The sequence below is a fragment of the Bos javanicus genome, chromosome 4 (assembly GCF_032452875.1).
Source record: "Bos javanicus breed banteng chromosome 4, ARS-OSU_banteng_1.0, whole genome shotgun sequence".
Lineage (NCBI taxonomy): Eukaryota > Metazoa > Chordata > Mammalia > Artiodactyla > Bovidae > Bos > Bos javanicus.
In genome coordinates, this window is record NC_083871.1 from 112,967,839 (window position 1) to 112,995,811 (window position 27,973).

Here is a 27,973-nt window from a genome sequence, read left to right on the forward strand (position 1 = left end):
CAATTCAGAGAACTCATTTTATTGCTATTAGCTTCAAATAAATGAATCAAACCAAACTCAGTATCATTTCAGACCTGCAACAGAATTCACTGGATTGAAGCCCCTGCTTATGTTCATACTATGAAGAGAAGAGCTGACATTTAACAGTCACCCCATGCTTTTGAGAACAGTACTGGAGGGCTTTCCCGCTGCCTAATTCAAGTCAGGATTTCAGAGTTAGCTTATTAGCATGTGGTGGGAAAATGACCCCATAAGATGGTGGGAAGAATAGATTAAAAAAATATTAATAGCTGGTGATGTTTTAAATGAGAGAATCTTCGTGGTTTCTCCTATTCCTAACTCGCATTCCATTCTTGCTCTCTTACCAGACGTGGGGTTCGGCTGTGGCTTCCCAGGCAACACCGATTCTGCTGACTGCTTTGGGTGCCCTCAACTCCAGTCGGCCTCAATCATCTCAAACAGCTGGCTGAGCCTTTTCTTAACGTCAGGCTCTCTGCGGACACGGCAGGATTTCGTGTGCACTCGCACGTGTTCGGCCAGTTTCGACTTGTAAATGAAGCCCTTGCCGCAGTCCGCACAGGCGAACGGACGGTCGGGCCGGTGGATGCGCTGGTGCCGGAGCATGTGGCCCCTTTCCCGGAAGTTTTTGTCGCACTCAGGGCAGCGGAAAGGCCTCTCCCCGGTGTGCAGGCCTTGGTGGCTGAGCAGCTGCGCCTTCAAGCGGAAGCGCTTGTCACACTGTGGACACTGGAAGGGCTTCTCGCCTGTATGCGTCCGGACGTGCTCCACGAGCTTGGACTGCTTGGCGAAGCCCTTGCCGCATTCACAGGAGAAGGGCATCCGGCCTCCGTGCAGCAGCTGGTGCGCCTTCAGGTCGGCCTTCACGCGGTAGCTCTTACCGCAGTCGGGGCACGGGAAGGGCCTCTCACCCGTGTGCAGGCGCCGGTGGCTCCGCAGCTGCCCCTGGAGGCGGAAGCGGCGGCCGCAGTCCGCACAGCTGAAGGGCCGCTCGCCGCTGTGCACGCGGAAGTGCTCAGCCAGCTTGGACGGCCGCGTGAAGCCCCGGCCGCACTCCGCGCACTGGAAGGGCCGCTCGCGGCTGTGCGTGCGCTCGTGTGCCTTCAGGATGCCCTTGAGGCGGAAGCTCTTGCCGCATTCCGCACAGCAGAAGGGCCGCTCGCCGCTGTGCACCCGCAGGTGCTCGCGCAGCTTGCACGGATGGGCGAAGCCGCGGCCGCACTCGTCACACGCCAGCGGCCTCTCACCTCCGTGCCGCAGCCCGTGGGCCCGCAGCGCGCTCCTCAGGCGAAAGCCTAGGCCGCACTCCGGGCCTGTGCAGGGCGGCTCATGCGAGGGCGGCTGCCGGTGGAGCCGCAGCCGCCCACGTTGGCGGAAGGCCCGACCACACTCAGCGCACCGGCAGGGCCGCTCCGCGCGGTGCACGTGAGTGTGGTCGGAGAGCCTGCATCGCTGGGAGGGTCGCCGGCTGCACGCACCATAGGAGGGCGGTCTCTCCCCTCCGGGGCCAGGCTTGAGGGCCTCCGGCCCCCCAGCCCAGCGGCCACACTTCCGACCAGCTAGGTTCGAGCTCGGAGGGAGCTCGTCCTGCTCAGAGGCCGCCCCGGCGCCCTCTCTCGGGGAGACTGGCCTCTCCATGCCCGGGGGGCCCCGGGAGGCACCCTCGTCGCAACCGGGGTATGGAGACGGCCTTTGCGGTGTCACACGCTGGCCACACGTTTCTTCACTTTCGAGGCCCAGCGGGCGGCTCTCCTCAGCCCGGACCGCCAGGGGGCTAAGCAAGTGCGGTTTCCGGTGGAAGCCCCGCCCACATCCCGGGCAGCGGAAGTGAGTCTGGCTCCGAAGCTGCTGTGCCTCGGGTTGTTTGCTGAGTTGCTTCCAGGCCTTCGAGTGGCTCCCCTGGTGCCACTCTAAGAGGTCCTCATTCCAAAAGCTTTCCCCACAGAAGGCACAGGACTGCTGGAGGCCCTCCCCTGAGGCGGTTTTCTGGAAGCCTGGGATACCCAGGGCCCTGGGGCTGGCGATTTTATCTCTTTGGGTGGGTTCCCTGGAGCTGTGGACCGCTGGGAGTAGAGCCCAAGTGTTATGTCTCTGTGGGTTCACGAGGACGACGGCTTGGTCAGGCCTGAAAGAAACATCTTCACTTTTTTCTGATAAGGGTTCACAGGAACGGTGGCTCTGAAGAGGATCTACTTGGAAATAGTAATGAGCTTCTTCTGAACTCACAGCTTGTTGGTTTCCTAAAACTGAAAACAAGATTCAGTCAGTGTCCCAGCCTATGTCATGGCTAAGGCTTTTGTGGCCAGAAGCGGTAATCTGAGGTGGCCCAGGAGCCCAACTTTCATTGAACTAAACCAGCAGCTCCTTTCAGTGGCAGTCAGTTTCATGACCAGGAGAATCATGAGCCCTAGTTTAGGACTAAACTGAACAGACCTATCTTGGAATACTAAAAAAAGGACACTTAGGTCACAAGCGTAGGGCCTAGTCTCTGGACTCAGACTGGGTTCAAATCCAGTCTTTTCACTGTGCTGCCTTTGTCAAGCTAATCTCCAGCTTCAGTTCCTTTTCCTGTTAGAAATGGAAACAGCAATACATAACTGTTATGAGGACTGTATGAGTTAATGTGTGTAAAGTGCTTAATGTGGGCTTGGGATGCTGCAGGTACTCTGTAAATATTCACCATTATTATGACCTGGGGACCACCAGTCTTGTCCCATTTGGATGTGCAGACATTCCTGGTTCAAAAAATAATGACGGTACTGTTCCTGGCAGCATTAAGCCCTGACTAACACTATGGTTGGGATTCCCGAGTGGCTCAGTGGTGAAGAACCCGCTTACCAACACGGGAGATGTAGGTTTGATCCCTGAGTAGGGATCTCCTTCCTGGAGAAGGAAATGACAACCCATTCCATGGTTCTTGCTTGGAAAATCTCATGGACAGAGGTGCGCTACAGTCCTCAGGGTCACAAAAAAGTCAGACACAGCGTAGAGACTACACACCACCACTATGGTCACGTGTAACCCGTGAGCTGCCCTAAGACCAGCTGCTTCTCCCTCCTCACCTCTATTCCTATCAATCTTGTAAAAAGGTTTCTTAGAAGAACTGATAACAGATGGTAAAAAGTGAAATAATTTGTGAGTAAAACTCTACTCTCCTGAAAGAGGCAGCTAAAAAGTAAACTATTGACAAGATTTCTTGGAATGATATTCCCATTTGACTTTCCTTACTCTGTTAAAGAATCTGCCTGCAATGCAGAAGACCCCAGTTCAATTCCTTGGTCAGGAAGACCCACTGGCGAAGGGATAGGCTACCCATTCCAGTATTCTTGGGCTTCCTGCATGGCTCAGCTGGTAAAGAATCTGCTTGCAATGCAAGAGACCTGGGTTCAGTCCCTGGGTTGGAAAGATCCCCTGCAGAAGGGAAAGGCTACCCACTCCAGTATTCTGGCCTGGAGAATTCTATGGACTATATAGTCCACGGGGTTGCAAAGAATCGGACATGACTAAGTGACTCACTTTTTTCTTGCTCTAATACTGACTGTTAAGAATCCAAAAATCTTAGACTTTCTTATCATGACAAGAAACAAAGGAGTTGCTGATTCCCCCTGCCTGAAGAATAGCGCGTATTTGCTGAACTCTTTACTGTGTTGCCAGATATCATTTTAACAATCTACATATATGCTGCTACTGCTAAGTCACTTCAGTCGTGTCCGACTCTGTGCGACCCCATAGACGGTACCCCACCAGGCTCCCCCGTCCCTGGGATTCTCCAGGCCAAAACACTGGAGTGGGTTGCCATTTCCTTTTCCAATGCATGAAAGTGAAAAGTGAAAGTGAAGTCGCTCAGTTGGGCCCGACCCTCAGTGACCCCATGGACTGCAGCCTACCAGGCTCCTCCGTCCATGGGATTTTCCAGGCAAGAGTACTGGAGTGGGGTGCCATTGCCTTCTCCATCTACATATATAAACTCATTTAATCCGACTCTTTGTGACCCCATGTACTATACAGTCCATGGAATTCTCCAGGCCAGAATACTGGAGTGGGTAGCCATTCCCTTCTCCAGGGTATCTTCCCAACCCAGGGATCAAACCCTGGTCTCCCACATTGCAGGTGATTCTTTACCATCTGAGCCACCAGAAGAGGATGAATAACTGGCCCAGGTTACCTGGAAAAGGCAGGACCCAGACTCAGGATGCAGAACCCATAATCCTAGCTACTGTGCTTTACTGCCTTTCTCTGGAATATACCAGATGTTAAGCCTCAGTTCAGTCAAACAGGAAGGCACCACCAAAGAAATGGAACTAAGAAACATGAATGTGATGTCTTAAGGACAGAGCCTTAAGAAATCATCTTAAAACTCACCTGAAAATGGCTGTCCCTCAATAAGTGGATCAAAATGCAAATCAGCAGCAGAGCAAATTATGTTTCTTGATTCCTGTGATTCTCCCCATTTCTTAAAGAGTTCTCTCCCCTGCTCAATCCAGGATATTAGTTCTGGTTTGGGAAGTCCATTATCTGTACAGAAAAGTCAGAAAAAGTAGTTTGGTTTCCTTGAGCACTAAATTTAGAAGCACAGTAAGTTGTTTTTAAATTTCCTAAATCTACTCCTGGTAAAATATATGAGAAGAGATGTTTGAAAAATAGAGTATAGGTTTACACAAAGAGAAGCAAAACTGCCCACATTGTGTAACACTGCTTCCTGACTGACTGGGACCTTTAGATGAGTTGTATGTTTAATTTTGTTTTGGTCCTTGTAGAGCTAGCAATGCTGCATTCTGTCATGGGTTTATTAAAACTTACCAGTAGTGTGCTTTGAGAATGCTGGAACAACACCTGAGACAACTGGCAGTATCTTGGGAATACAGCGTAAACAAAAATAAGAGCAAGAATGACTGTTCTAGGAAATTTCAATGTACCTAGCTTCAGCTAAAACATTCTCTGAGGAGTACTTTCGGTAACATTACAATCACAACCTAAAACACAGTAGACTTCTGCTAGAATAGAAGGGGTTGCAATGAATGAACAGATGAAAATAGTTACAAAATTCTCTAATATATGACCCTAGTCCCCTGGAAGAAAAGTTTACTCTATTTTCAAGTAAAACTTTCTTTCAATTATATTTAAAAGAACCAAAAGTATGCTTCATGGGTTGCTAAAGAGAGATTAACAGAAGGTCCAGATCAGAGAAAGAGGATAAGCTGGGTAATGCCTTAGGGATAAAATGTCAGAGAGTAATCATGTACATGTGGAAACTGAGCACACTGTGCCAGATTCCTCACTAGCCCTCTGAAATCTGACTTCAACCCCAAATTAATTCCAAGGCTCCTTTCATGATAAAAGGAATCACTATCTTTTATTCAAATCCAAATACCTATTCTCAGTCTTCATCTGGGTTGAACTCTCTGCATCTTTTAAAATAAAACCATCTTCCTAAAAAAAAATAAGAAAACAAGTCCATGTATAACCATGTCAAAAAGAATAAAATACTACGAATAAATTTAATAAAAAAATAAGATACAATAAAAATCATAAAATGTTGAAAGTAATTCTAAAAAGTCCTAAATAAATGAAACGGTATGAATTGGAAGACTTAGTATTGTTAAGATGACAATATTCTCCAAACCCCATCTGCTTTTTCTTTTTTGGTAGAAACTGACAAACTGATGGTAAAGCAATGGTTAATTCAAACAGTGTGGTATTGGCATAAGGCTAGACATAAAGATCGAAGAAGCAGAATTCAGAATCCAGAAATAAACTGCCATTTTTATGGTGAACTAGTTTTCCAAAAGGCTGTCAAGATAATTCAATGGGGGGAAAGAAGGCTTTCCAAAAAACGGTGTTGGGACAACTGGATATTTATATGCAGAAGAAGTTGGATTCCTACCTCACACCGTGTAAAAAAAATTAACTCAAAATGGATCAAAGAAGGGGAATAAAAAGGATCAAAGACCTAAATATAAGCACTAAAACTATAAAATTCTTAGAAGAAAACATAGGAGTGAATCTTTATGACTTTGGATTTGGCAATGGTTTCTTAGATATGACACCAAAAGCTCAAGAAACAAAAGAAAAAAATAAACTGGACTTCATCAAAACTTAAAACTTCTGTGCTTCAAGGACACAATCAAAAACAGACAACCCAAGAACCAGAGGAAATAGGCGCAAATCACATATATGATGTGGGTCTAGTATTCAGAAGAAATAGAGAGCTCTCATATCTCAACAGTAAAAAAAAAAAAAATTTAAAAATGGGCCAACTATTAATATTTTAATAAACATTTCTCCAAAGAAGATATACAATGAAAAGATGCTCAACATGATTAACCATTTAGGAAATGCAAACCAAACACACAATGATACACCACTTCACATCATTTGATCTTGATGCTTGAACATTTCTTTTTGGGTGGCACAGTAATCATGACTGGATTATTTTTCTTTCTCTATAGATTCAATTAACTGGTAACAATGAAAATAATGTAATATCTTGGATTAATGTTTTAGAAATACTCCATAGAAACTAGAAAGCTTGATTATGGTAATAAGACAGAATGTAAGTATCAGAAATGCTGCAATATAAAAGAAGTGGTCTGGCTGGCAGGTGTTGGCAGGAGAAGCAGAGGGAATATAGGAGAACTAATTACCTTATCTTTATAGACTGAAGGGATCAAGAGATATCAAGTTGATGAAACATGATCTAGAAGTTTATCATTTAAATTATAAAGGTAGCAAATAGAGGCACTAAAAAACTATCAAAATTTGAGAAGATGATAGAAGAAGGATAGTACACAGTAAGGAGTTAAGGCTGTCTAGATGACACCACCCTTATGGCAGAAAGTGAAGAGGAACTAAAAAGCCTCTTGATGAAAGTGAAAGAGGAGAGTGAAAAAGTTGGCTTAAAGCTCAACATTCAGAAAACAAAGATCATAGCATCTGGTCCCATCACTTCATGGGAAATAGATGGAGAAACAGTGGAAACAGTGTCAGATTTTATTTTTTTGGGCTCCAAAATCACTGCAGATGGTGACTGCAGCCATGAAATTAAAAGACGCTTACTCCTTGGAAGAAAAGTTATGACCAACCTAGATAGCATATTCAAAAGCAGAGACATTACTTTGCCAACAAAGGTCCGTCTAGTCAAGGCTATGGTTTTTCCTGTGGTCATGTATGGATGTGAGAGTTGGACTGTGAAGAAAGCTGAGCGCCAAAGAATTGATGCTTTTGAACTGTGGTATTGGAGAAGACTCTTGAGAGTCCCATGGACTGCAAGGAGATCCAACCAGTCCATTCTGAAGGAGATCAGCCCTGGGATTTCTTTGGAAGGACTGATGCTAAAGCTGAAACTCCAGTACTTTGGCCACCTCATGCGAAGAGTTGACTCATTGGAAAAAGACTCTGATGCTGGGAGGGATTGGGGGCAGGAGGAGAAGGGGACGACAGAGGATGAGATGGCTGGATGGCATCACCGATTCGATGGACGTAAGTTTGAGTGAACTCCGGGAGTTGGTGATGGACAGGGAGGCCTGGCGTGCTGCAATTCATGGGGTCGCAAAGAGTCGGACACGACTGAGCGACTGAACTGAACTGAGGCATATGGACACCACTGTAAAAGCTGACAGGAACATCATCCTGGAGGAGGAACTGGCAACCCACTCCAGTATTCTTGCCTGGAAAATCCCATGAACAGAGGAGTCTAGCTACAGTCCATGGGGTCGCAGAGCTGGACACAACTGACCACAGCACACACACACACAGAGGAACATCATAGGTTAAAGATACACAGGGTAGTTTATGGATATGCATAAGGCATGTGTCCATGTGGAAAATCATGGCAACCTCTGAGCACACAGTGATTAAAAGTCCTGACGTGTATTTAGTCATCTCTGACCATGTTATATTACACACTGTCGTAAGTATTCTCATGCAGCAACATCTACCCTTGAGTAAGGGTTAGCAATACTTACAGATATTAATGAAAGTCTCTGGGTAAAAGTGCCTTTTTGAGTTAATTTCTGAGAAACCTGGCGAACTGAGAAACAGGAGTTATCGAGTGACTGAGACCCCTAACAGGAGCCAGTTCCATGCATTAACCAGAGTTAAAGACTTCTTACCTAGAGAAAGGAGAATCTCATAATTGGCTCTCATTACTTGCTTGTAAAGCTCCTTCTGCCATGCCTCTAGATTCTGCCATTCTTGCTCTGAGAAATAAATGGCCACATCCTCAAAAGTCAGAGGTAACTGAAATTATAGACATGATACATATACAGTCATCAGTTCAGTCGCTCAGTCGTGTCCGACTCTTTGCGACCCCATGGACTACAGCACACCAGGCTTATACAGTCATTATTGCTTCAAAACCCCACTGCCTTGTCATCAATTTAAGAATTTCATAGTGTAGTGTTTTTGTCTGTTAGGCAGCTTCTCCCTTGGGAACAGCTCCTCCCCTACTCCCATCGTGTGGTTCTGTTTGGTGACCACAACCACCCCTTCCACTTTTTTTCTCTATGCTTCACCCAGCTACGAATGCATATGTATAGAATGGAATTCTTTCATTTTTCCTTTAAACAAAAATGGGAACAAATCACTGTATAACTTCTTTCAGTGTCATCTTCCTGAAAAGTGAAAGTGAAGTCGCCCAGCCGTGTCCGACTCTTTGTGACCCCATGGACTGTAGCCTACCAAGCTCCTCTGTCCATGGGATTTTCCAGGCAATAGTACTGGAGTGGATTGTCATTTTCTTTTCAGGGGATCTTCCCGACCCAGGGATCGAACCCGGTCTCCCGCATTGTAGAGAGACGCTTTACCGTCTGAGCCACCAGGAAAGTACTAGGTCAATTTATATAGGCAAAATCGGGTTTTTCTAAATTGCATTATTCATGGGTACACATACCCCACTGATGATACGTATTTTCCATTTCCTTTATAAATTACCAACAATGCTCTGATATGCTTCTTTATATATGAGTGGTTTTACTTCTGCAGGAAAAGGCTAAAAATGAGAACTACTAAATCAAAGGATAGAAACACCTTCTATTTACGAGATATCACTAGACGGCCTTCCCAAAAGAATGCAGCACTTAACCCTTGCCAATAAAGAGAGACATTTTTTTAAAGAGCCCCTTTAGAATGCCTTGTAGGGCCCACTTTAAAATTTAGTTATCTGTTTGTGGCTGTGCTGGGTCTTGGTTGCCGAGTGGGCTTTTTCTCTAGCTGCGGTGAACGGGAGCTATTCTCTAGTTGTGGTGCTTGGATCTCTCATCGTGGTGGCTTCTTCGCTGTGGCGCACAGGCTCTAGGGTGCAGACTTCAGTAGTTGTGGTTCCTGAGATCTACAGTGAAGGCTCAACAGCTGTGGCGCACTGGCTTAGTTGCTCCGTGGCATGTGGGATCTTCCTGGACCAGGGATTGAACCTGTGTCTCCTGCATTGTCAGGTGGATTCTCTACCACTGAGTCACCAGGCAAGTCCAAAGGTGTAAAGGTTCTTCACACCTTTGCCAGCACAGATGTTCTTAAACTTTGCTTGTTTATTTATTGGCGTATGTGACAGGTAAAAAATTTTATTTCATTGTTTTAATTTGCATTCGTGAGACTTTGCAACCTCATTTCATATTTGGGGGGGTTCCCCACATATCTTTGCACATGCTTGCTCTCATCCTTGGCTCAACATTTTAGTGGGCTTTTATAATCTGAATTAACTTTCTTACATTAGGGTTAACAGATGACTTAAAAGACTTTCCCTATTCTAAAATTATAAAAGATATTCTGAAATCTTCATAATGTTTTTTATGACTTTATTAGAATGAAATCTTTTTCCATCTGGGACTTATTTTTATATGTATCGTAACAAGAAGGGACAGAATTCTTTTTCCAAAGAGATATTCAGCTGTCACAAAACATACTGACTAGTCTGTTTACCACGGATTTGGGATCATTTTTTCATAAACTAGTTTTCCATTTATACTTGGTTATATTTTTGTTCCACTGGTGATTCTGTGTATTCTTGCTGTGATACTGCACTGTTTAGTTCTTACATTTTTATCAAATTATTTGCCATTTAAAGGGATATGGCCATCTACCACCACCTAGATCCTGATCTTTTAATTGGAGGATACTTGCTTTACAATGTTGTGTTGATTTCTGCTGTACAACATTACAAGTCAGTCATATATATATATGTGTGTGTGTGTGTATACATATATGTGTGTATGTATGTACACACTCCCATTCCATTGAGCCTCACTCTCATTACCTCCTTTTTTTAAAAGGAAATTGTCATGACTTTTCTTGTCTGTTTCCTCTTTTAAATAAACAGAGAAAATATTTTGTCAAAGTTATACAAATACTATTGGGATTCTGATGGGAATATACTAAATAAGTGAATTTTTATTGAACTGGATCTCTAAATTATGAGATCTTCCCATCCAGAAACATATCTTTCATTTACCTAGATTTTTTGTGTTAGTAAAATTTAATGTTTTCTTTGTACAGATCTTATATAAGTCTTGCCAGATTCATTCCTAGGAATTTGAGAGTTCTGGTTGCTACTATGAGAACTGAACCGAGTAGGAATATACAAAGTGCACACATGCATCCCCTTAACACCGTCTAGCTGCCTTAGATTACCCTGTGGTGAGCCCTACCTATTCCCACTTGGTGTGACAACCTTCCCTCTGAGTCCAGATAATGCTCCTTCACTACTTTACACTAATTCTAAAGCTACACCCCTTCTAATACCCACTTTTACAAGCAAACTTCAGATCAAGGAGTAATTTCGACTTGCAAGTCTTATTATTTAAGGAATACATTTCATCAGGCTAAAGTACTTCCTCTGATGTGTCTGGGCAAAGTAAATAGAAAATCTAGAAAAAATTCATCCTTCGAGGTGCCACAAAGAACATTCATGATTCATGAAAAGAAGTCAAAATATCGACATTAACAGGAGTTTGGAAGAAGTTGACTCCAACCATCATGGATAACATTGAGGGGTTTGAGATTTCAGCAGAGGCAGTAACTGCAGATGTGATGGACGTAGCAAGAGAACTAGGATTCAGAGTGGAGGCGAAGGTGTGACTGAACTGCTGCAAACTCGTGATAAAAGTTTAACAAATGAGGAGAGGCTTCTTATGGATGAGCAGACAGTGGTTTCTCCAGATGGAATCTACTCCTGCAGAAGATGCCATTTAGATTGTTAAAATGACAAGAAAGGATTTAGAATATCATAAACTTAGCTGATAAAGCAGTGGCAAGGTTCAAGAGGACTGACTCTAATTTTGAAAGTGCTACTTCAGGTGAAATGCTATTAAACAGCATTACATGCTACAGAGAACTCATACCTGGGAGGAAGAGTCAATCCATCCCCCAAACTGCACTGCTATCTTATTTTAAGAAATTGCCAGTCATGCCAACCTTCAGTAACTACCACCCTGATCAGTCAGCATCCATCAACATGGAGCAAGACCCTCCAACAGCAGTAAGATTACAACTTCCTAGAGGCTCAGATGATGGTGAGGACTTTTAGCCATAGAGTATTTTTAATTAAGGGTTGTACGTTGCTTTTTAAGACATAATGCTGCTGGAAACTCAACAGACTATAGTGTAAACATAATTTTTATACATCGTGGGAAACAAAAAAAAGAAAAAGACTTCTTTTATTGTGATATTTGCTTTATTGCAGTAGTTCTAAAACCAAACCCAAAATATCCCTGAGGTATGCCTGCATCTGTAATTTTCACTATAAATGTGTTGCATATCTTTTGCATATTTAGGAATTACAGTTTTTGCTGAGATTATTTATTATATTTTTCGGTCTTTTTTGTTGTTGTTGCTATGTTTTGTTTTGCTAAGGTCTTTAACAATACCTTAAAAGTAATCATCTTATGAGTTCATTTAGTAATCAGCTATAGCCTTATGAAATGTATTTCTTAAGCAGTAAGACTTGAAAGACGAAATTACTCCTCCATCTGAAACTTGCTTGTGGAACTCGGTGTAAAAACGCTCAATACGTAAGCTTATAAAACACAGGAAGACATAAAACCTCAATTTCAACGAAACACTAAATAAAATAATGTATATCCTACTTAGGTCTTTATATTCGACTTCTATTCTTTCCAACGTGTCCTCCTTCCTTCTTAACACACTTCAACACATTAGGGTTTAATTTTGACCTTGCCAGCTATCATTTCAACCATTCATAATCTAAACTTTAAAAAATATTTATTCTAAATTCGGTAACTTATAATGTAAAAACCGACTTAACTTTAACACCCAGCGCTCGCCCCACACGAATTTTGATCCCTTCCCTCGTCTGGCCCCATCACTCACGGGCTCCCATGGCCCAGACTCTGCAGTTTCTCGGTCGGCTTTGTTCAGGGTTGGCCACGGGGGAGTGGAGGTCACCGGCTCGGTCCAGGGTCCAGTCCCCACACCATGCGCCTAGCGCGAGCCTCACCCCGCCCACCAGTCCGCGTCCGCCGCGCGAGGACCCCAGGACGCTGACCCACCGAGCCGGAACCCGCGGACCCTCCCCGAGCCTGGGTCTGGGCGTCCGCGCGGGGGGAGCCCGTCTTACCGGAGCCGGCTCGGCCATGGGCTCTGGCGGTCCCACCAGGTGCCCGGTGGCACCGGGCTACCGCCAAGCCAAGCTCCAGGCGGCCCCGCGGCACCTCCCCCGCGGCGGCCTCGCGCCCCGCTCCGACCCGCAGGCCCGGCCCGGGCGCGGTGCACGCTGGAACTCGCGGGCACCTCCGCCCCACAGCGCCCCCTGCGGCCGGGAGGAACGGGCGCCGCCCATTCTGTGCGGACCTGGCATCTGGTGCAAGCTGGATGACCAGTCCTGGCAGTGTGTTGGGAGAGTCAGGGGAGGGAGACCGAGACGAAAAGGGTGTGCGGTGGGGGAAATGCAACGTCAACTGCAAATGGAAGGAGAGGAGACTTGCTCTTTAATGAGACGGAGACAATGAGAATTAGTGCAGGGGTTTGATTCCTCGCCAAAGCCTTCCTTAGTCAAGGATTAGTTTCAGGGGGTCATCTGTGAAGTGGTCCCAGGAATCAAGTGAAGGAGGTGAGAAATCAAGGGGGATTAACGAGCAGGTCTCCCCTGCGGGCAACTGGGAGTCCATCTTGCTGGGGACTCAGGGTGCAGGCCACTCCTGAGAACAGTTCTCCCAAGGGAAAGGAGGCTCGGTATTCATCCTCAGGATGTCAGGCCGGGGCAAGGCATCACTGACCCCATGAACTTAAAGTAGGAACACGACTCACAGTCTGTAAAATCCAGGAAAAGGTCTATAACCTAAATATGAAATGGATCTTAAATTTACTCTGCCTTTCACTTTTAAATGGAGTATAATCTATAAAAATATTGAATCACAGTGCTGTGCACCTGAAGCTAATATAATATTGTAAATCAACTGTGCACGCATCTGTGTGTGTGTGTGCTCAGTCACTAAGATGTGCCCGACTCTTTGCGACCCCATGGACTCTAGTCTGCCAGGCTCCTCTGTCCATTGAACTTTCCAGACAAGAATACTGGAGTGGGTTGCTATTTCCTTCTCCAGGGGATCTTCCTAACCCAGGGATTGGACCCGCATCTCCTGCATCCTGCGTTGGCAGGTGGGTTCTTTACTACTGAACCACCTGGAAAGCCCAAAGCAACTGTTCCTATCAGTTCAGTTCAGTCCTTCAGGTGTGCCTGACTCTGCGACCCCATGGACTGCAGCAAGCCAGGCTTCCCTGTCCATCACCAATTCCCAGAGCTTGCTGAAACTCATGTCCATCAAATCAGTAATGCCATCAACCATCTCGTCTTCAATAAGATGAAATGAGACTGTCCTTCCCTTCTCCTCCTGCCTTCAATCTTTCCCAGCATCAGGGTCTTTTAATGTCAGCCCTTCCCATCAGGTGGCCAAAGTATTGGAGCTTCAGCTTCAGCATCAGTCCTTCCAATGAATATTCAGGATTGATTTCCTTTAGGATTGACTGGTTTGATCTCCTTGCAGCCCAAGGGACTCTCAAGAGTCTTCTCCAACACCACAGTTCAAAAGCATCAGTTCTTCTTTATGGTCCAACTCTCACCATAAATCAATTGTAGTTAATTGAAAAAAAAAGATTTAAAACTTTTTCCATCGAAAAACATCATAGAGAAAACTATGTCACAGATTGAGAAAAAAATACTTGCAACACGGAATAGCATATAAATACATATAAATAACTGCTAAGAATCATAAACTACCCTAGAGGAAAATGTGCAAAATTCACGGAAAAGAAAAAAAAATGAGTAGGCAATAAATGCACCACAATGTTCCATCTCATCATTAGTCAGGCAAATGCAATATGTTTATGAAGATGTGCATATCCTGTCATCTGGCAATTCTTATCTCAGGGCTATTTTTGCACATATACACAAGAGCCATATCCTAGGATCTCTAAAGGACCATTATTTTTAAAGTAAAAACAGGAAAATAATTTAGATGTCCAATCACCCAGAGGATTGATATCTTATGGGTTGGTTTTTTTTTTCCCTATACTCTGAAAACTAGCAGTAGAAATTAATGAACTATGGCTAAAGGCAGCACAAATGAATACTATTAACATAATGCTGGGTGAAAAAACATGTTAGAGATTACACGCACTATGGTCCCATTTACAAAGACTTTAGGACATATAGAACACTGTATATTATTTATCAGTAATATATATATAGGAAAATGATGAAGATCTGTTCAGGAATAAGCACCCAATTTGGGATAGTGGTGACTGATAGGGACTGGGGCGGAGGAGGAGTGCTGAAGAGGTGATAGCAGAAACCAGAGCTGGTCACACAGGTGCTCCGTCAGTTTGACTAATGCCTTACATCTTAAGTTGGGCCAAGGGCACAGAGGCAAACATCCTTTACACCCTTTAAATAGCTTGAATGTTTAAGGTGCATTTACATAAACTGATCAAGTTATTGGGGTTTCCCAGGTGGTGCAGTGGTAAAGAATCCGCCTGCTAATGCAGGAGATTCGGGTTTGACTCCTGGTTTGGGAAAGGTCTCCTGGAGAAGGAAATGGCAACCCACTCCAGTATTCTTGCCTGGGAAATCCCATGGACAGAGCAGCCTGGCGGGCTGCAGTCCATGGGGTTGCAGTCAGACACGACTGAGCAACTGAGCATACATCTATTTACATATGGTAATGTATATGTTTCAGTGTTACTTTCTTACTTCGTCCCACCCTCTCCTGCCACAAGTCTCTATGCCTGCATCACTATTTGCTACGCTGCAAATAGTTTCATCAGTATAATTTTTCTAGATTTCATATACATGTGTTAATACACGATGTTTTCCTCTTTCTGGCTTATTTCAGGCTCTAGGTTCATCGACCTCACTAGAAATGACTCAGATTCATTCCTGTTTATGACCAAGTCATATTCCGTTGTATATATGTATCACAACTTCTTTATCCATAAATTCATCTGTTGATAGACATCTAGGTTGCTTCAGATGTGTTAATTTTTAAGGAAACATTTTACTTTGAAATGATTTGATTCACAGAAAGTTGCAATGGTAGTAGAGAAAAGTGCATTATTATAGTACACTGTCAAAACCATGAAACTGACATTGGCACTGTGTGCAAAATTCTAGTGGTTTCATCACATGGGTTGGCTCATGTGACCACCCTGCAATGGAGGAAAAAAAACCCATGCCATCACCAGAGGTCTCCTTTGGGCTACTCCTTCATAATCACACTCACCATAACTATCTATAACTATCTGTAACTTTGTCATTATAAAAAATGAAGTCATAGCATACAACCTTTTGAAATTGACTTTTTTTCAGTCATTATAATGCTCTTGACATCCATCCAAGTTGTTTTTATTCATTATCAATATTTAATTCCTTTCTATTACTGAGTAGTATTCAATGGTATGGATGTACCATAGTTTGGTTAACCATTTACCTTTTGAAGGATGATGTAGCTGTTTCTAGTTTTTTACTATTACCAAAAAAGCTGCTGTAAACAATCCTATACAAGTTTTTGAGTGGGGGTACGTTTTCATTTTTCTGGGACAAATGCCCAGGACTATAATTGCTGGGTCATATGGAATGTTATTTGTTTAGGGTTGGGGGTTTTTTTGGTATTGGAATTGTTTAGTTTTTTAAGAAACTGTTTTCCAAAGTGGTTGAACCCTTCTACATTGCTACCAGCAACATATGAAAGATCATTTCTCAGCACCCTCACCAGCATTTGGTAAGATTGTTATTTTTTATTTTCACTATTCTAGTAGTTCTGCAATGATCTCATTGTGGTTTGAATTTGTGCTTCTCTAATGAATAATAATGATAAACATCTTTTCATGTGCTTATTTCTCATCCACATATCCTCTTTGGTGAACCGTCTCTTTATGTTTTTTACCCATTTTCTAATTTCATTTTTTGTTTGTTTTGTTAGTATTGTGTTTTGAGAGTTTTTTACATATTCTAGATAGTTGAGTCCATACTTGGCAAGTTATATTTAATTGATTGTAGAGTTTCCTGGATTAGGTTTGGGATATGTCTTTTAAACTCTAAAACCAGTATTCAAATTTTTCATTAAAACATTATTGTATTCATGGTAACTCTGAACTCGAAAAATCACTCAAACTGGTTAAGTTTTCCATCCTTTCCTAGAGGAAGCAGTCTCCAGTCTTCCTCCTAGCTTTTCCTCATTTACTGATGAAGATGGTCTTCTTGGAGGCTACATTCTTCAGCAGCACTCAGAACTTGAGCTCAAGAGAAATCAGGACATTCACAGGGCCCCGGCACAGGGCCAGAATAGCGCAGAAGCGGAGTGGACCACGGGCGAGGCCCCAGGTTTCTGCACGAGGCTCCAGCTATCATGTCGCCTTCTCCCTGAAACTCCCAGGACATGCAAAAAATTTCTGTAATATATGCTACCTACTACAGCTCCTTTTATGTCATGTTTATATCTGTCGGATTGAATTACATGCCCTCAAAGATATGTTGAAGTCTTAATCCCTGGTGTTTGTGAACGTGATTTTATTTGCAAATGGGGGCTTTGCAGATATGACTAAGATGCAAGTTGAGATGAGGTCATATGGGAGTAGGGTGGGCCCCTCATCCAGTGTGACTGGTGTCCTTATAAGATGGGCGAAGTGCTGTTGGTCCAGTGGCTAAGACTCCATACTCCCAATACACGGGCCTGGGTTCCATCCCTGGTGCCACAACTAAACGACCCAGCATAATGCAATTGAGCCAAATAAATATTAAAAAAGAAAAAAAGAGGAGGAAAAGAGAAGCAGGGACACAGAGGCACAGGAAGGGCACTATGGGATGACACTGGCAGAGACCGCAGTGATGGCGATGTGTCTACAAGTCAAGAAACACCAAGAATTGTCATAAAACCACAGAAGCTAGGTGGGAGCAAGGAAGCTCCCTTCCTGGATCTTCAGAGGGAGCATGGCCCCGTGGACACCTTCATTTCAGAATTACAGCCTACATTACTGTGAGAAACTAAATTTCTGTTTTTTTAAGCCACCCAGTTGTGGTACTTTGTTGTGGCCACCCTAGGAAGTGAGTTCAGTTCAGTTCAGTTGCTCAGTTGTGTCCGACTCTTTGCGACCCCATGAATCGCAGCACACCAGGCCTCCCTGTCCATCACCAACTCCCGGAGTTCACCCAGACTCATGTCCATTGAGTCGGTGATGCCATCCAGCCATGTCATCCTCTGTCGTCCCCTTCTCCTCCTGCCCCCAATCCCTCCCAGCATCAGAGTCTTTTCCAATGAGTCAACTCTTCACATGAGGTGGCCAGAGTACTAGAGTTTCAGCTTTAGCATCATTCCTTCCAAAGAAATCCCAGGGCTGATCTCCTTCAGAATGGACTGGTTGGATCTTCTTGCAGTCCAAGGGACTCTCAAGAGTCTTGTCCAACACCACAGTTCAAAAGCATCAGCCTTCTTCACAGTCCAACTCTCACATCCATACATGACCACAGAAAAAACCATAGCCTTGACTAGACGGACCTTTGTTGGCAAAGTAATGCCTCTGCTTTTCAGTATGCTATCTAGGTTGGTCATAACTTTCCTTCCAAGGAGTAAGCGTCTTTTAATTTCATGGCTGCAATCACCATCTGCAGTGATTTTGGAGCCCAAAAATGGGTACATCATATAATTACACATTATGCATTGAGTTGAAATTATTTGCTTTCTTGCCACTTCCCACTCCTAAGTAAAGCTATGGCCCCTGAGTAGAGAAAGTTTGTCTTACTCTACTCTTTATCCCTTGTACAATAGCTGGCACTTGGAGGTACTCATGAATGATCATAAAACTTAAAAGAAATGTTATGATGTCAATGGTCATTGCTGACTCTTCCAAAACCCAAAAGTTGTTCATCTGTTTATGCGTGCATGATCAGTTGCTTCAGTCGTGTCCAACTCTTTGCTACCCCATGGACTCTAGCCCGCCAGGCTCCTCTTCCATGGGATTCTCCAGGCAAGCATGCTGGAGTCGGTTGCCATGTCCTCCTCCAGAGGATCTTCCTGACCCAAGAATAGAACTCGCATCTCCTGCATCTCCTGTATCACAGGCAGATTCTTTACCCACTGAGCTACCTGGGAAGCCCTCATCCGTTTATACCTGGTAGGAAAAAGATAATGCTGCATACTACTGAATGTTTTAAATAATAATGTCTTTGCAATGAAAAATCTGTAGCCATCTTCAGCCATCTCTGGTAGGCTCTCTCTTCTTACCTCGTTCAGTTAACAATTTCACATTAATGTTGGTTTAAAGGCCATAAAGGAAGTAGTGCAGCAATGTGGTCAAGAACTTGGGCTGTGGGGGCTTCCCTGGTGGTCCAGTATTTAAGATTCCATGCTCTCAATGCAGGGGACCTGGGTTCAATCCCAGGTCAGGGAACTAGATCCCACATGCCACAAGTAAAGGTTCCTCATGCCTCTAAAGACTGAAGATGCTGAGTGCTGCAACTAAGACCTGGCACAACCAAGTAAATAAGTAAATATGTTTTTTAAAAAGGGCTTGGGCTGTGGATAAAGAACAAGGTCCTACTGTATAGTACAGGGAACTGAATTCAATATCCTGTGATAAACCATAAGAAAAAAAAGAATATATATATACACGTATAGCTGAGTTACTTTGCTGTACAACAGAAATTAAACACTACATTGTAAATCAATTCTATTACAATAAAACTAAAAGAAAAAGAAAATTTGGGGCTGGGAGGTTAAAGGAACTTGTATTTGAATTCTGACCTGTGCACTTCTTAGTCCTGTGACCTTGGGCGAATTATTTCACCTTTAAGGCATGTTATCTCTATTATAGACTAGTTGAGAAGGCAGGAGGAGAAGGGGACGACAGAGGATGAGATGGTTGGATGGCATCACTGATTCGATGGACATGAGTTTGAGCAAGCTCCGGGAGTTGGTGATGGACAGGGAAGCCTGGCGTGCTGCAGTCCATGGGGTTGCAAAGAGTTGGACACGACAGAGTGACTGAACTGAACTGAGAAGATTGGATTATATAATATATTTAAAGAGCGAAGAATGGTCTCTGACATTTGGTACTCAATAAATGTTAGTGGTTATTGCTATAACAAATCATTCAAGGGAAAGACTTGAAGTTTTTTTTTTTTCCCATAACCAGAAGAAAATTTAAGAATTTTCTTTATACTTTTAGATTAACATGACAAAACACAAATTTAGATGGCATGAAGGGAAACACCAAAAGATTTGAATACATAGAAATAAACTTTGGGGAACTTCCCTTGTGGTCGAGTGGTTAGGACTCCCACTCCCACTGCAAGGGGCAGGAGTTTGATCCCAGATTGGGGAACTAAGATCCTCCATGCCACATGGTGTGGCCAAAACCCAAATGAAACTTTGGAACATTAAAAGACACAACAACAACAAAAATAAAGCAAAAGTGAGATTTATATATTGCTGGTGGGAATGTAAACTGGCCTAACTTCTCTGGATAGAAATCTAGTCATATATCTCAAGAGTCTAAAATAGTCATACCTTTGCCCAGTAATCTCTTATTCCTGACAACTGCATCTAAGGAAATGATAAAAAAAAAGCTTATAAAAACTATGAACTGAGACACGAGATAGATGGTCACCCCACATCCCCCAGGATGAGCAGTTGGAGTTCGTCCTCTGTGGACCAAAATCCAAAGCGAAAATAGCAGGGCAATCGAGAGAGCAAGCTGAGCCCTGCCCAGATAAAGATAAGAGGCCACATATTTCTTATTCTCGAAGTTAAGGAGACCTTCCTGACTAGAAAACTCCTTGGAGGTCAAAAGGGGAGTGATGTCAAGTTTACCCATAGGCCTCTTCGCTGGAATCCATCTTGGTTGAGGGATGCATGTGCACACATGGGAAGATTCTGAGATAAACCAAATATGGACTCAGAACCAGATAAAGCAAGATGACTGGCCGAAGAAAACCCAGAAGAATGCGCCCTGCAAGTGATTTAAACTACCACTAGGGCATGATTCTCCCTCTGAGTCCTCCTATGTGTCTATCCACATGTATTCGACTCTTTCGCCTCCTAATAAACGCTTTACTTGTTTTAGTACTTTCCATCTTTGTGGGAATCCTTTTCTGTAAAGCCGAAGGGCCAGGGTCTTGTCACTGACCATTGGCCTAGTGGCTAGGATAGGGTGCTCTCACTGCGGCGACCTGACTTTAATCCCTGGCCAGAACCGAAACCCTGCTTCAAGCTGCTGCAGACCGAGGCCACCCGAGATCAGGAAAAGGAGACTCATCTTAAATGTATGTACTGGTAAAAATTAGAACCTAAATGTATAAATAAATTATTAAAACCTGTACAATGAAATAATGTGCAAGCAATTCATTTATATCTTAAAAGAATATTTAATACCGGGGAAGATATTCAAGTACACTTAGTAACAAAGGCAGCTTGGAAAATAGTACTTCTGGTTCCAACTATGTTAAACAAACAGACAAACAAAAATACAGAGGAAAAAAGAGGCCTGGAAGGATAGACACCAAAAGGCTGAGTGATTATCTCTGAATAAGTGCAGTTATAGGTGGCTTTTGTCTTCTTTATGAAAAAGTAAAAGTGTTGGTCACTCTGTCGTGTCTGACTCTGCAACCCCATGGACTGTAGCCCGCCAGGCTCCTCTGACCATGGGGTTCTCCAGGCAAGAATACTGGAGTGGGTAGCCATTCCCTTCTCCAGGAGACCTTCCTGACCCAGGGATTGAAGCTAGGTCTCTGCCACTGCAGGAAGACTCTACCATCTGAGCCACCAGCGAAGCCCCTGTCTTCTTTCTACATCGCTGTGTATTTCAAATATTCTGCAAAGCACGAAAAAGTATAATAAATGTTACTGGAGAAAGACAAAAGGCAAAAGTAGGGACTTCCCTGGCAGTCCAGTGGTTAAGACTCCATGTTCCCAGTGCAGGGGGTGCACGTTCAATCCCTGATGGGGGAAGTAAGACTCCACATGTTGTGCATGGCATGGCCAATTTAAAAAAAAGAAAATGTAGAGGTGTCAATTTCAGAATTCTGGTGGTCACTGGTGGCAAAAACAGAAAATGATTCAACCTATTTACATAATATAAATATAAAATATTTAAATAATTTAAAAATAACACCCATTCTTTCAACTGAGATGAATAATAGCCACTTGGAGATTTCCATCTACAATCATAATAATTTGATCACGTACAACTCCCAGGCCTTTTGCATATTCCCAGATGAGAACTACATGCACGTGTACTGGGAGGGTACTATTTTCTCTTTCGGAGAAGGCGATGGCACCCCACTCCAGTACTCTTGCCTGGAAAATCCCATGGAGGGAGGAGCCTGGAAGGCTGCAGTCCACGGGGTCGCTGAGGGTCGGACACAACTTCACTTTCACTTTTCACTTTCATGCATTGGAGAAGGAAATGGCAACCCACTCCAGTGTTCTTGCCTGGAGAATCCCAGGGACGGGGCATCCTGGTGGGCTGCCGTCTATGGGGTCCCACAGTCGGACATGACTGAAGTGACTCAGCAGCATTTTCTCTTTGGCTTCAAGTTCAGTGTTTGGCCACATTTTGCTGTTTAGCTGTGGCTTCAGCCTTGGCTGGGCTTCCCTGTTGGCTCAGATGGTAAAGTATCTGCCTGCAATGCAGGAGACCCGGCTTCGATTCCTGGGTTGGAAAGATCCCCTGGAGAAGGAAACGGCAATCCACTCCAGCACTCTTGCCTGGAAAATCCCATGGACGGAGGAGCCTGATAGGCTACAGTCCATGGGGTCGCAAAGAGTCGGACATGACTGAGTGACTTCACTTCACTTCACTTCAGCCTTGGCTATTGTAAAGTGGAATAGGTGAATGCTTGTGCAATACCATTTCTGGCGTCCTTAAACCTGTAAATGAGTAAGACTGTACTGTGGATAGATTTCCATTGAATTCCATCAGTGCACCAATCTTCAGTAACGTCAACAGGGTATGTCATTCATTGTTAGTAAATGAATATCTACTTTCAAACTTAAGTATTCTAAATTCTAGTTTTAACTTGAGGTGGCAACTCTATTGATCTGCTTTAGATGTTGAAATTCTAACAGTCAGTTGAAGTATACAATGAATGTATGTTTAATATTGCCAAAGTAAAATGCTACAATAATTACTGACAGTTATGGTAGGTGTGTGTTGAGTGTATGTAATAAATGAAAACTTTCAAATGAACATATTACCAGTTAATATGAATACTGAAAGAATGTTAGCCGGATAACTTATTATATCCTTTATGAGCCTACAGGTGTTCAGAAAAATATAAATATGACCACAGGGCAAAATAATAAAGATTAGATCATATCACAATTCTAATTACTGTAGAATTATTTGGTGAAATTGCATGCATAACACAAAGTAACCTTTAGAAACTAATGTTTAATTATTTAATTCCATGTAGTCTGTGGCTCTTTAAAAAGAAAAAGCCCTTTTTGGTAATTTTTCACATATTAGGAGGGTAAAATTAAATGCAGAATGTGAACATGGCTACATCAAAATTTCACAAGGATAAAAAGTCATGTACAAGACATGATAAATCATCTTTGATTGAGATGTGATTAAAAATACAGAGACAGCAGGGGGAGAAAAGGGGAGAGTTTAGATAAAACGAGACACCCAGTATACATTCTTCTCTGTAAACAATGGACTTTACAAGAATCCTTTTAATAAGACAGTGGCTCATAACCTGGGATCTGTGAAGGGTAATATTTTTTAAAGCTTGTAGAAATAATTACTGTAGACTGATAACCAGTTTTCAGCAATTGAAGAGAAAGGATTTTTGAGATTAGCCCAAGCTATGAATTCTAAATATTGATTCATCTTAGAAGCATTCCCAAAATCTTTTTCCTGATTTATACTTTGTTGTGCCCCAAAAGGTTATTGAAATTACGAAATATGCTACCACAGTATGTATTTCTGGACATGAAGAATCAAACTTAATTTTTTTTTAAGGTTTGACAACATAGAGGACTAAGGATTACTTCAACTGTGTCACCTCTTTCCTTATTTGATGAAAGATTCCCAGGTCTCACACACATAGTGAACTGGACTTTGAGAAATGTTCATGGAATGTAAAACTTGTAAAAAGAAATGCATAAAATTATCGACTAAGAAACAAATACGGTGAAAGCAATGAGGACAAGTGTACTATAATTTGTTTACGCTCTTCAGTTCTATATCTGAAAATGGTTATGCCTTAAGAAGATGTAATAGAAAATAACTGGCTTCAGTGATTTTGTAGACATATTGTAGAAAGATCATAGACCACTTTCAAAATTTCCATTCAGCCAATGACGAATGATATGTCACACAACAATTTTTGAAATTGTCATGTCCATATGCAAGATACTTAAACAAGATAGAACAACAGCTATTACATCCTTCAAAGGCTCATGGAATACAGAAGGCCTTAATTTTGTCTTTTCCAGAGAACATTACTAATGCAGCAACACTTACTAATAACCAGTGGTGGTCTGCATGGAAAGCACTTTGTCTGTTGATACTCGCTGAATAAACTTGAGAGTGGAAGCCTGCCCTGAGACTGCAAGCATGGCCTACAGCGCCACTGCTGAAAAAATTTCCCTTTGATTCTATTCCAGGGAAGATGCTAAAATTGATGTGCATACAAAGAAAGCCAAGATGCATATGGACACTTCGATTATTTTCTTAACTTGAACCCAGTTAAATTGTTCCACTGTCCCATTTCTAGATCCCAGCTTTAAGAACAATTTTTCTCCAGTGATTATGTGTAGCAGCAAGAACATATAAAAATATTAGTGAAGTGAAAATCGGTCAGTTGTGTCTGCCTTGTTGTGAACACATGGACTGTACAGTCCATGGAATTCTCCAGGCCAGAATACTGGAGTGGGTAGCCTTTCCCTTCTCCAGGGGATCTTGCCAACCCAGGGATTGAACCCAGGTCTCCTGCACTGCAGGTGGATTCTTTACCAGCTGAGGCACAAGGGAAGCCCCAAAACATTCAGTTCAGTTCAGTCACTCAGTCGTGTCTGACTCTTTGCAACCCCATGAACTGCAGCACGCCAGGCCTCCCTGTCCATCAACAACTCCCGGAGTCCACCCAAACCCATGTCCATTGAGTCGGTGATGCCATCCAACCATCTCATCCTCTGTCATTAGGGTTTAGAAATAAAAAATATGAGTATGACCATCTTGAATTTGCTTCTAAAAATATGCATTTTCTTCAAACAGTTTGTAAAACCTCAGTCATTAAAATTACTTCAGTAAAATGTCATCACCACCCCCCCAAATTTTGAAGGCCAAGAATTAAAAAAAAGAAAAGTCATTACCTTAATAAGCTGTTATTTGTGGTCACTCACCTAGAGCCAGACATCCTGGAGTGTGAAGTCAAGTGGGCCTTAGGAAGCATCAAAGCTAGCGGAGGTGATGAAATTCCAGCTGAGCTATTTCAAATCTTAAAAGATGATTCTGTTAAAGTGCTGCACTCATTATGCTAGCAAATTTGGAAAACTCAGCAGTGGCCATAGGACTGGAAAAGGCCAGTTTTCATTCCAATCCCAAAGAAAGGTAATGCCAAAAAATGTTCAAATTACCGTACAGTCAACTCATTTCACATGCCAGCAAGATTATGCTCAAAATCCTTCAAGCTAGGCTTCAGCAGTGTATGAACTGAGAATTTCCAGATGTACAATCTGGATTTAGAAAAGACAGAGGAACCAGAGGTCAAATTGCCAACATATGCTGGATCATAGAAAAAGCAAAGGAATTCCAAAAAACGTCTACTTCTGCTTCATTGACTATGCTAAAACCTTTGACTGTATGGATCACAACAAACTGTGGAACATTCTTAATGAGATGGGAATACCAGATCACATTAAATGCTTACTGAGAAACCTGTATGCAGGTCAAGAAGCAACAGTTAGAATCTTACATGGAACAACAGACTGGTTCCAAATTCGGAAAGGGGTACATCAAGGCTGTATATTGTCACCCTGCTTCTTTAACTTCTATGCAGAGTACATCATGAGAAACACTGGGCTGGAAGAAGCACGAGCTGGAATCAAGATTTCCAGGAGAAATACCAATAACCTTAGATATGCAGGTGATACTACTCTAAGGGCAGAAAGTGAAGAAGAACTAAAGAGCCTCTTGATGAAGGTGAAAGAGGAGAGTGAAAAAGCTGGCTTAAAATTCAACAGTCAAAAAACTAAGAACATGGCATCTGGTCCTATCAGTTTATGGCAAATAGACGGGGAAAATGTGGAAACAGTGTTAGATTTCATTTTCTTGAGCTCCAAAACCAATGCAGATGGTGACCAGAGCCATGAAATTAAAAGACACTTGCTCCTTGGAAGAACAGGTATGACAAACTTAGATAGCGTATTAAAAAGCAGAGATATTACTTTGCTGACAAACATCCATCTAGTCAAAGCTATTGTTTTTCCAGTAGTTATGTACGGATGGCTACATACATAGTTATCCATATGTGAGAATTGGACCATAAAGAAAAAGAGTTACACCATAACCTATAAATTAATGCTTTCAAACTGTGGTGCTGGAGAAGACTCTTGAGAGCCCCTTGGACAGCAAGGAGATCAAGCCAGTGAATCCTAAAGGAAGTCAACCCTGAATATTCATCGGAAGGACTGAGGCTGAAGCTGAAGCTCCAATACTTTGGCCACCTGATGAGAAGAGCTGACACATTGAAAAAGATCGTGATCCTGGGAAAGACTGAGGGCAAGAGGAAGAGGGGGAGACAGAGGATGAAATGGTTAAATAGCATCACCGACTCAATGCACATGAATTTGAACAAACTCAGGGCAATAATGAAAGACAGAGAAGCCTGGCATGCTGTAGTCCATGGGGTTGCAAAGAGCTGCAACTGAGCAACAACAACACAAGAGGAAAGAACATTTAATGGTAATGTTACCATATTATGCTGTCAGAACTAGCCTTATGCCCAGAGAAGTTCAGCTGAAAATGTTGTATTTAGTAATACAATTGTTTCTGTGCCCAGCAGTTGACAGGCTGGTAATTGCCATTCTTGCCTTGTAAGTTAAACTTTAAAATTTTAGCTTTTCTGTTGTTGTTCAGTTATTGAGTCGTGTCCGACTCTTTGCAACTCCAAGGACTGCAGCAGGCCAGGGTCCTCTGTCCTCCACTATCTCCCAGAGTTTGCTCAAATTCATGTCCATCGAGTCAGTGATGCTATCTAACCATCCTATCCTCTGCTGCCCCCATCTCCTTTTGCCTTCAATCTTTCCCAGCATCAAAATTTTAAGTGCTGCTGCTGCTAAATCGCTTCAGTCGTGCCTGACTCTGTGTGACCCCATAGACGGCAGCCCACTAGGCTCCTCTGTCCCTGGGATTCTCCAGGCAAGAATACTGGAGTGGGTTGCCATTTCCTTCTCCAATGCATGAAAGTGAAATGTGAAAGCGAAGTTGCTCAGTCGTGCCCGACTTTTAGACCCCATGGACTGCAGCCCACCAGGCTCCTCCATCCATGGGATTTTCCAGGCAAGAGTACTGGAGTGGGTTGCCATTGCCTTCTCCGAAAATTTTAAGTACTACATTTTAAATAATAAATGAATTTCCTTATCAAGAAAATTCAGATTTCCCTCCCCCTTTTTTTTTCTCTCTAGAAGTTCATTCTGTCATGGTGATATTCTGATTCAGAGAATAGCAACTTTTAACTGTCATTAGTCATCTGACCAAAATATGTTTTCCTTTGCGGTAGACCTCAAAGGACACACTGCAGGTATAGCTAGTCTAAAAATAGCTTTGTAGGCTCAACAGTAGGTGCCCCAACAGGACCCTTCTCATACTTTTAGAGGTGATTTGCATCTACTTTGCCTGTTAGGGGCATTGACTTGAATCGTTTACTGAAATACAGATTCAGGAGGACTCCAGTCAGGTTCAGCCTGTTTGAAGGAGGACTGGGCTGGAAACAGAGTTATGTGTTTTATGGTTTTTTTTTTTTTTTTTTTTTTTTTAACTGTAACACACGCTCTGTCAGCCTGAAATCCACAACCTTCGTAGATAACACTTGGTTCTTCGCTGTCGGTTAGCACAGACCCAGCAAACCGCAACTCCCGTCATCCGAGATGTAAAGACCACTGCCGAGTAAGTTTTGCTCTTGACACCGTCCACGTGGGATGGGAACCGCTTCCACTTGGGAGCCACATTTGCAGTTTCTGCCAATGATGAACGTGGTTTTCATCACAGATCTTTGTATCTTGTCCCTCATTCTAACCCACTGGCTCCGGTCGCCCCGGTCCAGCACTTAGCCCTGGCACTCCGCCCATTTCCACCTTCCTGCAACCGGCGGCCCTCCCCCTGGCGCCTCCCCTCAGGCGAGACCCGCTGATTGGGGTCTAGGAAGAAAAACACTTCCCAGAACGAGCCCCGGTTTGTGGCTGGGCCCCGAGTACCCATCTGTGGAGCACTCCCGGTGACTCGTGAG

The 27,973-nt window shown here is 43.2% G+C and overlaps 1 protein-coding gene across 1 annotated transcript; it reads right to left on the bottom strand.

Moving 5' to 3' along the window:
• Positions 1-3: 3 nt before the first annotated feature.
• On the bottom strand, positions 4-27,945 carry ZNF786 (zinc finger protein 786). Its single transcript, XM_061415484.1, has 4 exons — positions 27,768-27,945; positions 12,587-12,850; positions 4,381-4,533; positions 4-2,264 (listed from the first exon to the last, which is right to left on the bottom strand). The coding sequence occupies exons 1-4, from the start codon at positions 27,943-27,945 to the stop codon at positions 430-432; spliced, it is 2,430 nt and encodes an 809-aa protein (XP_061271468.1). The 3' UTR covers positions 4-429.
• Positions 27,946-27,973: the final 28 nt, after the last annotated feature.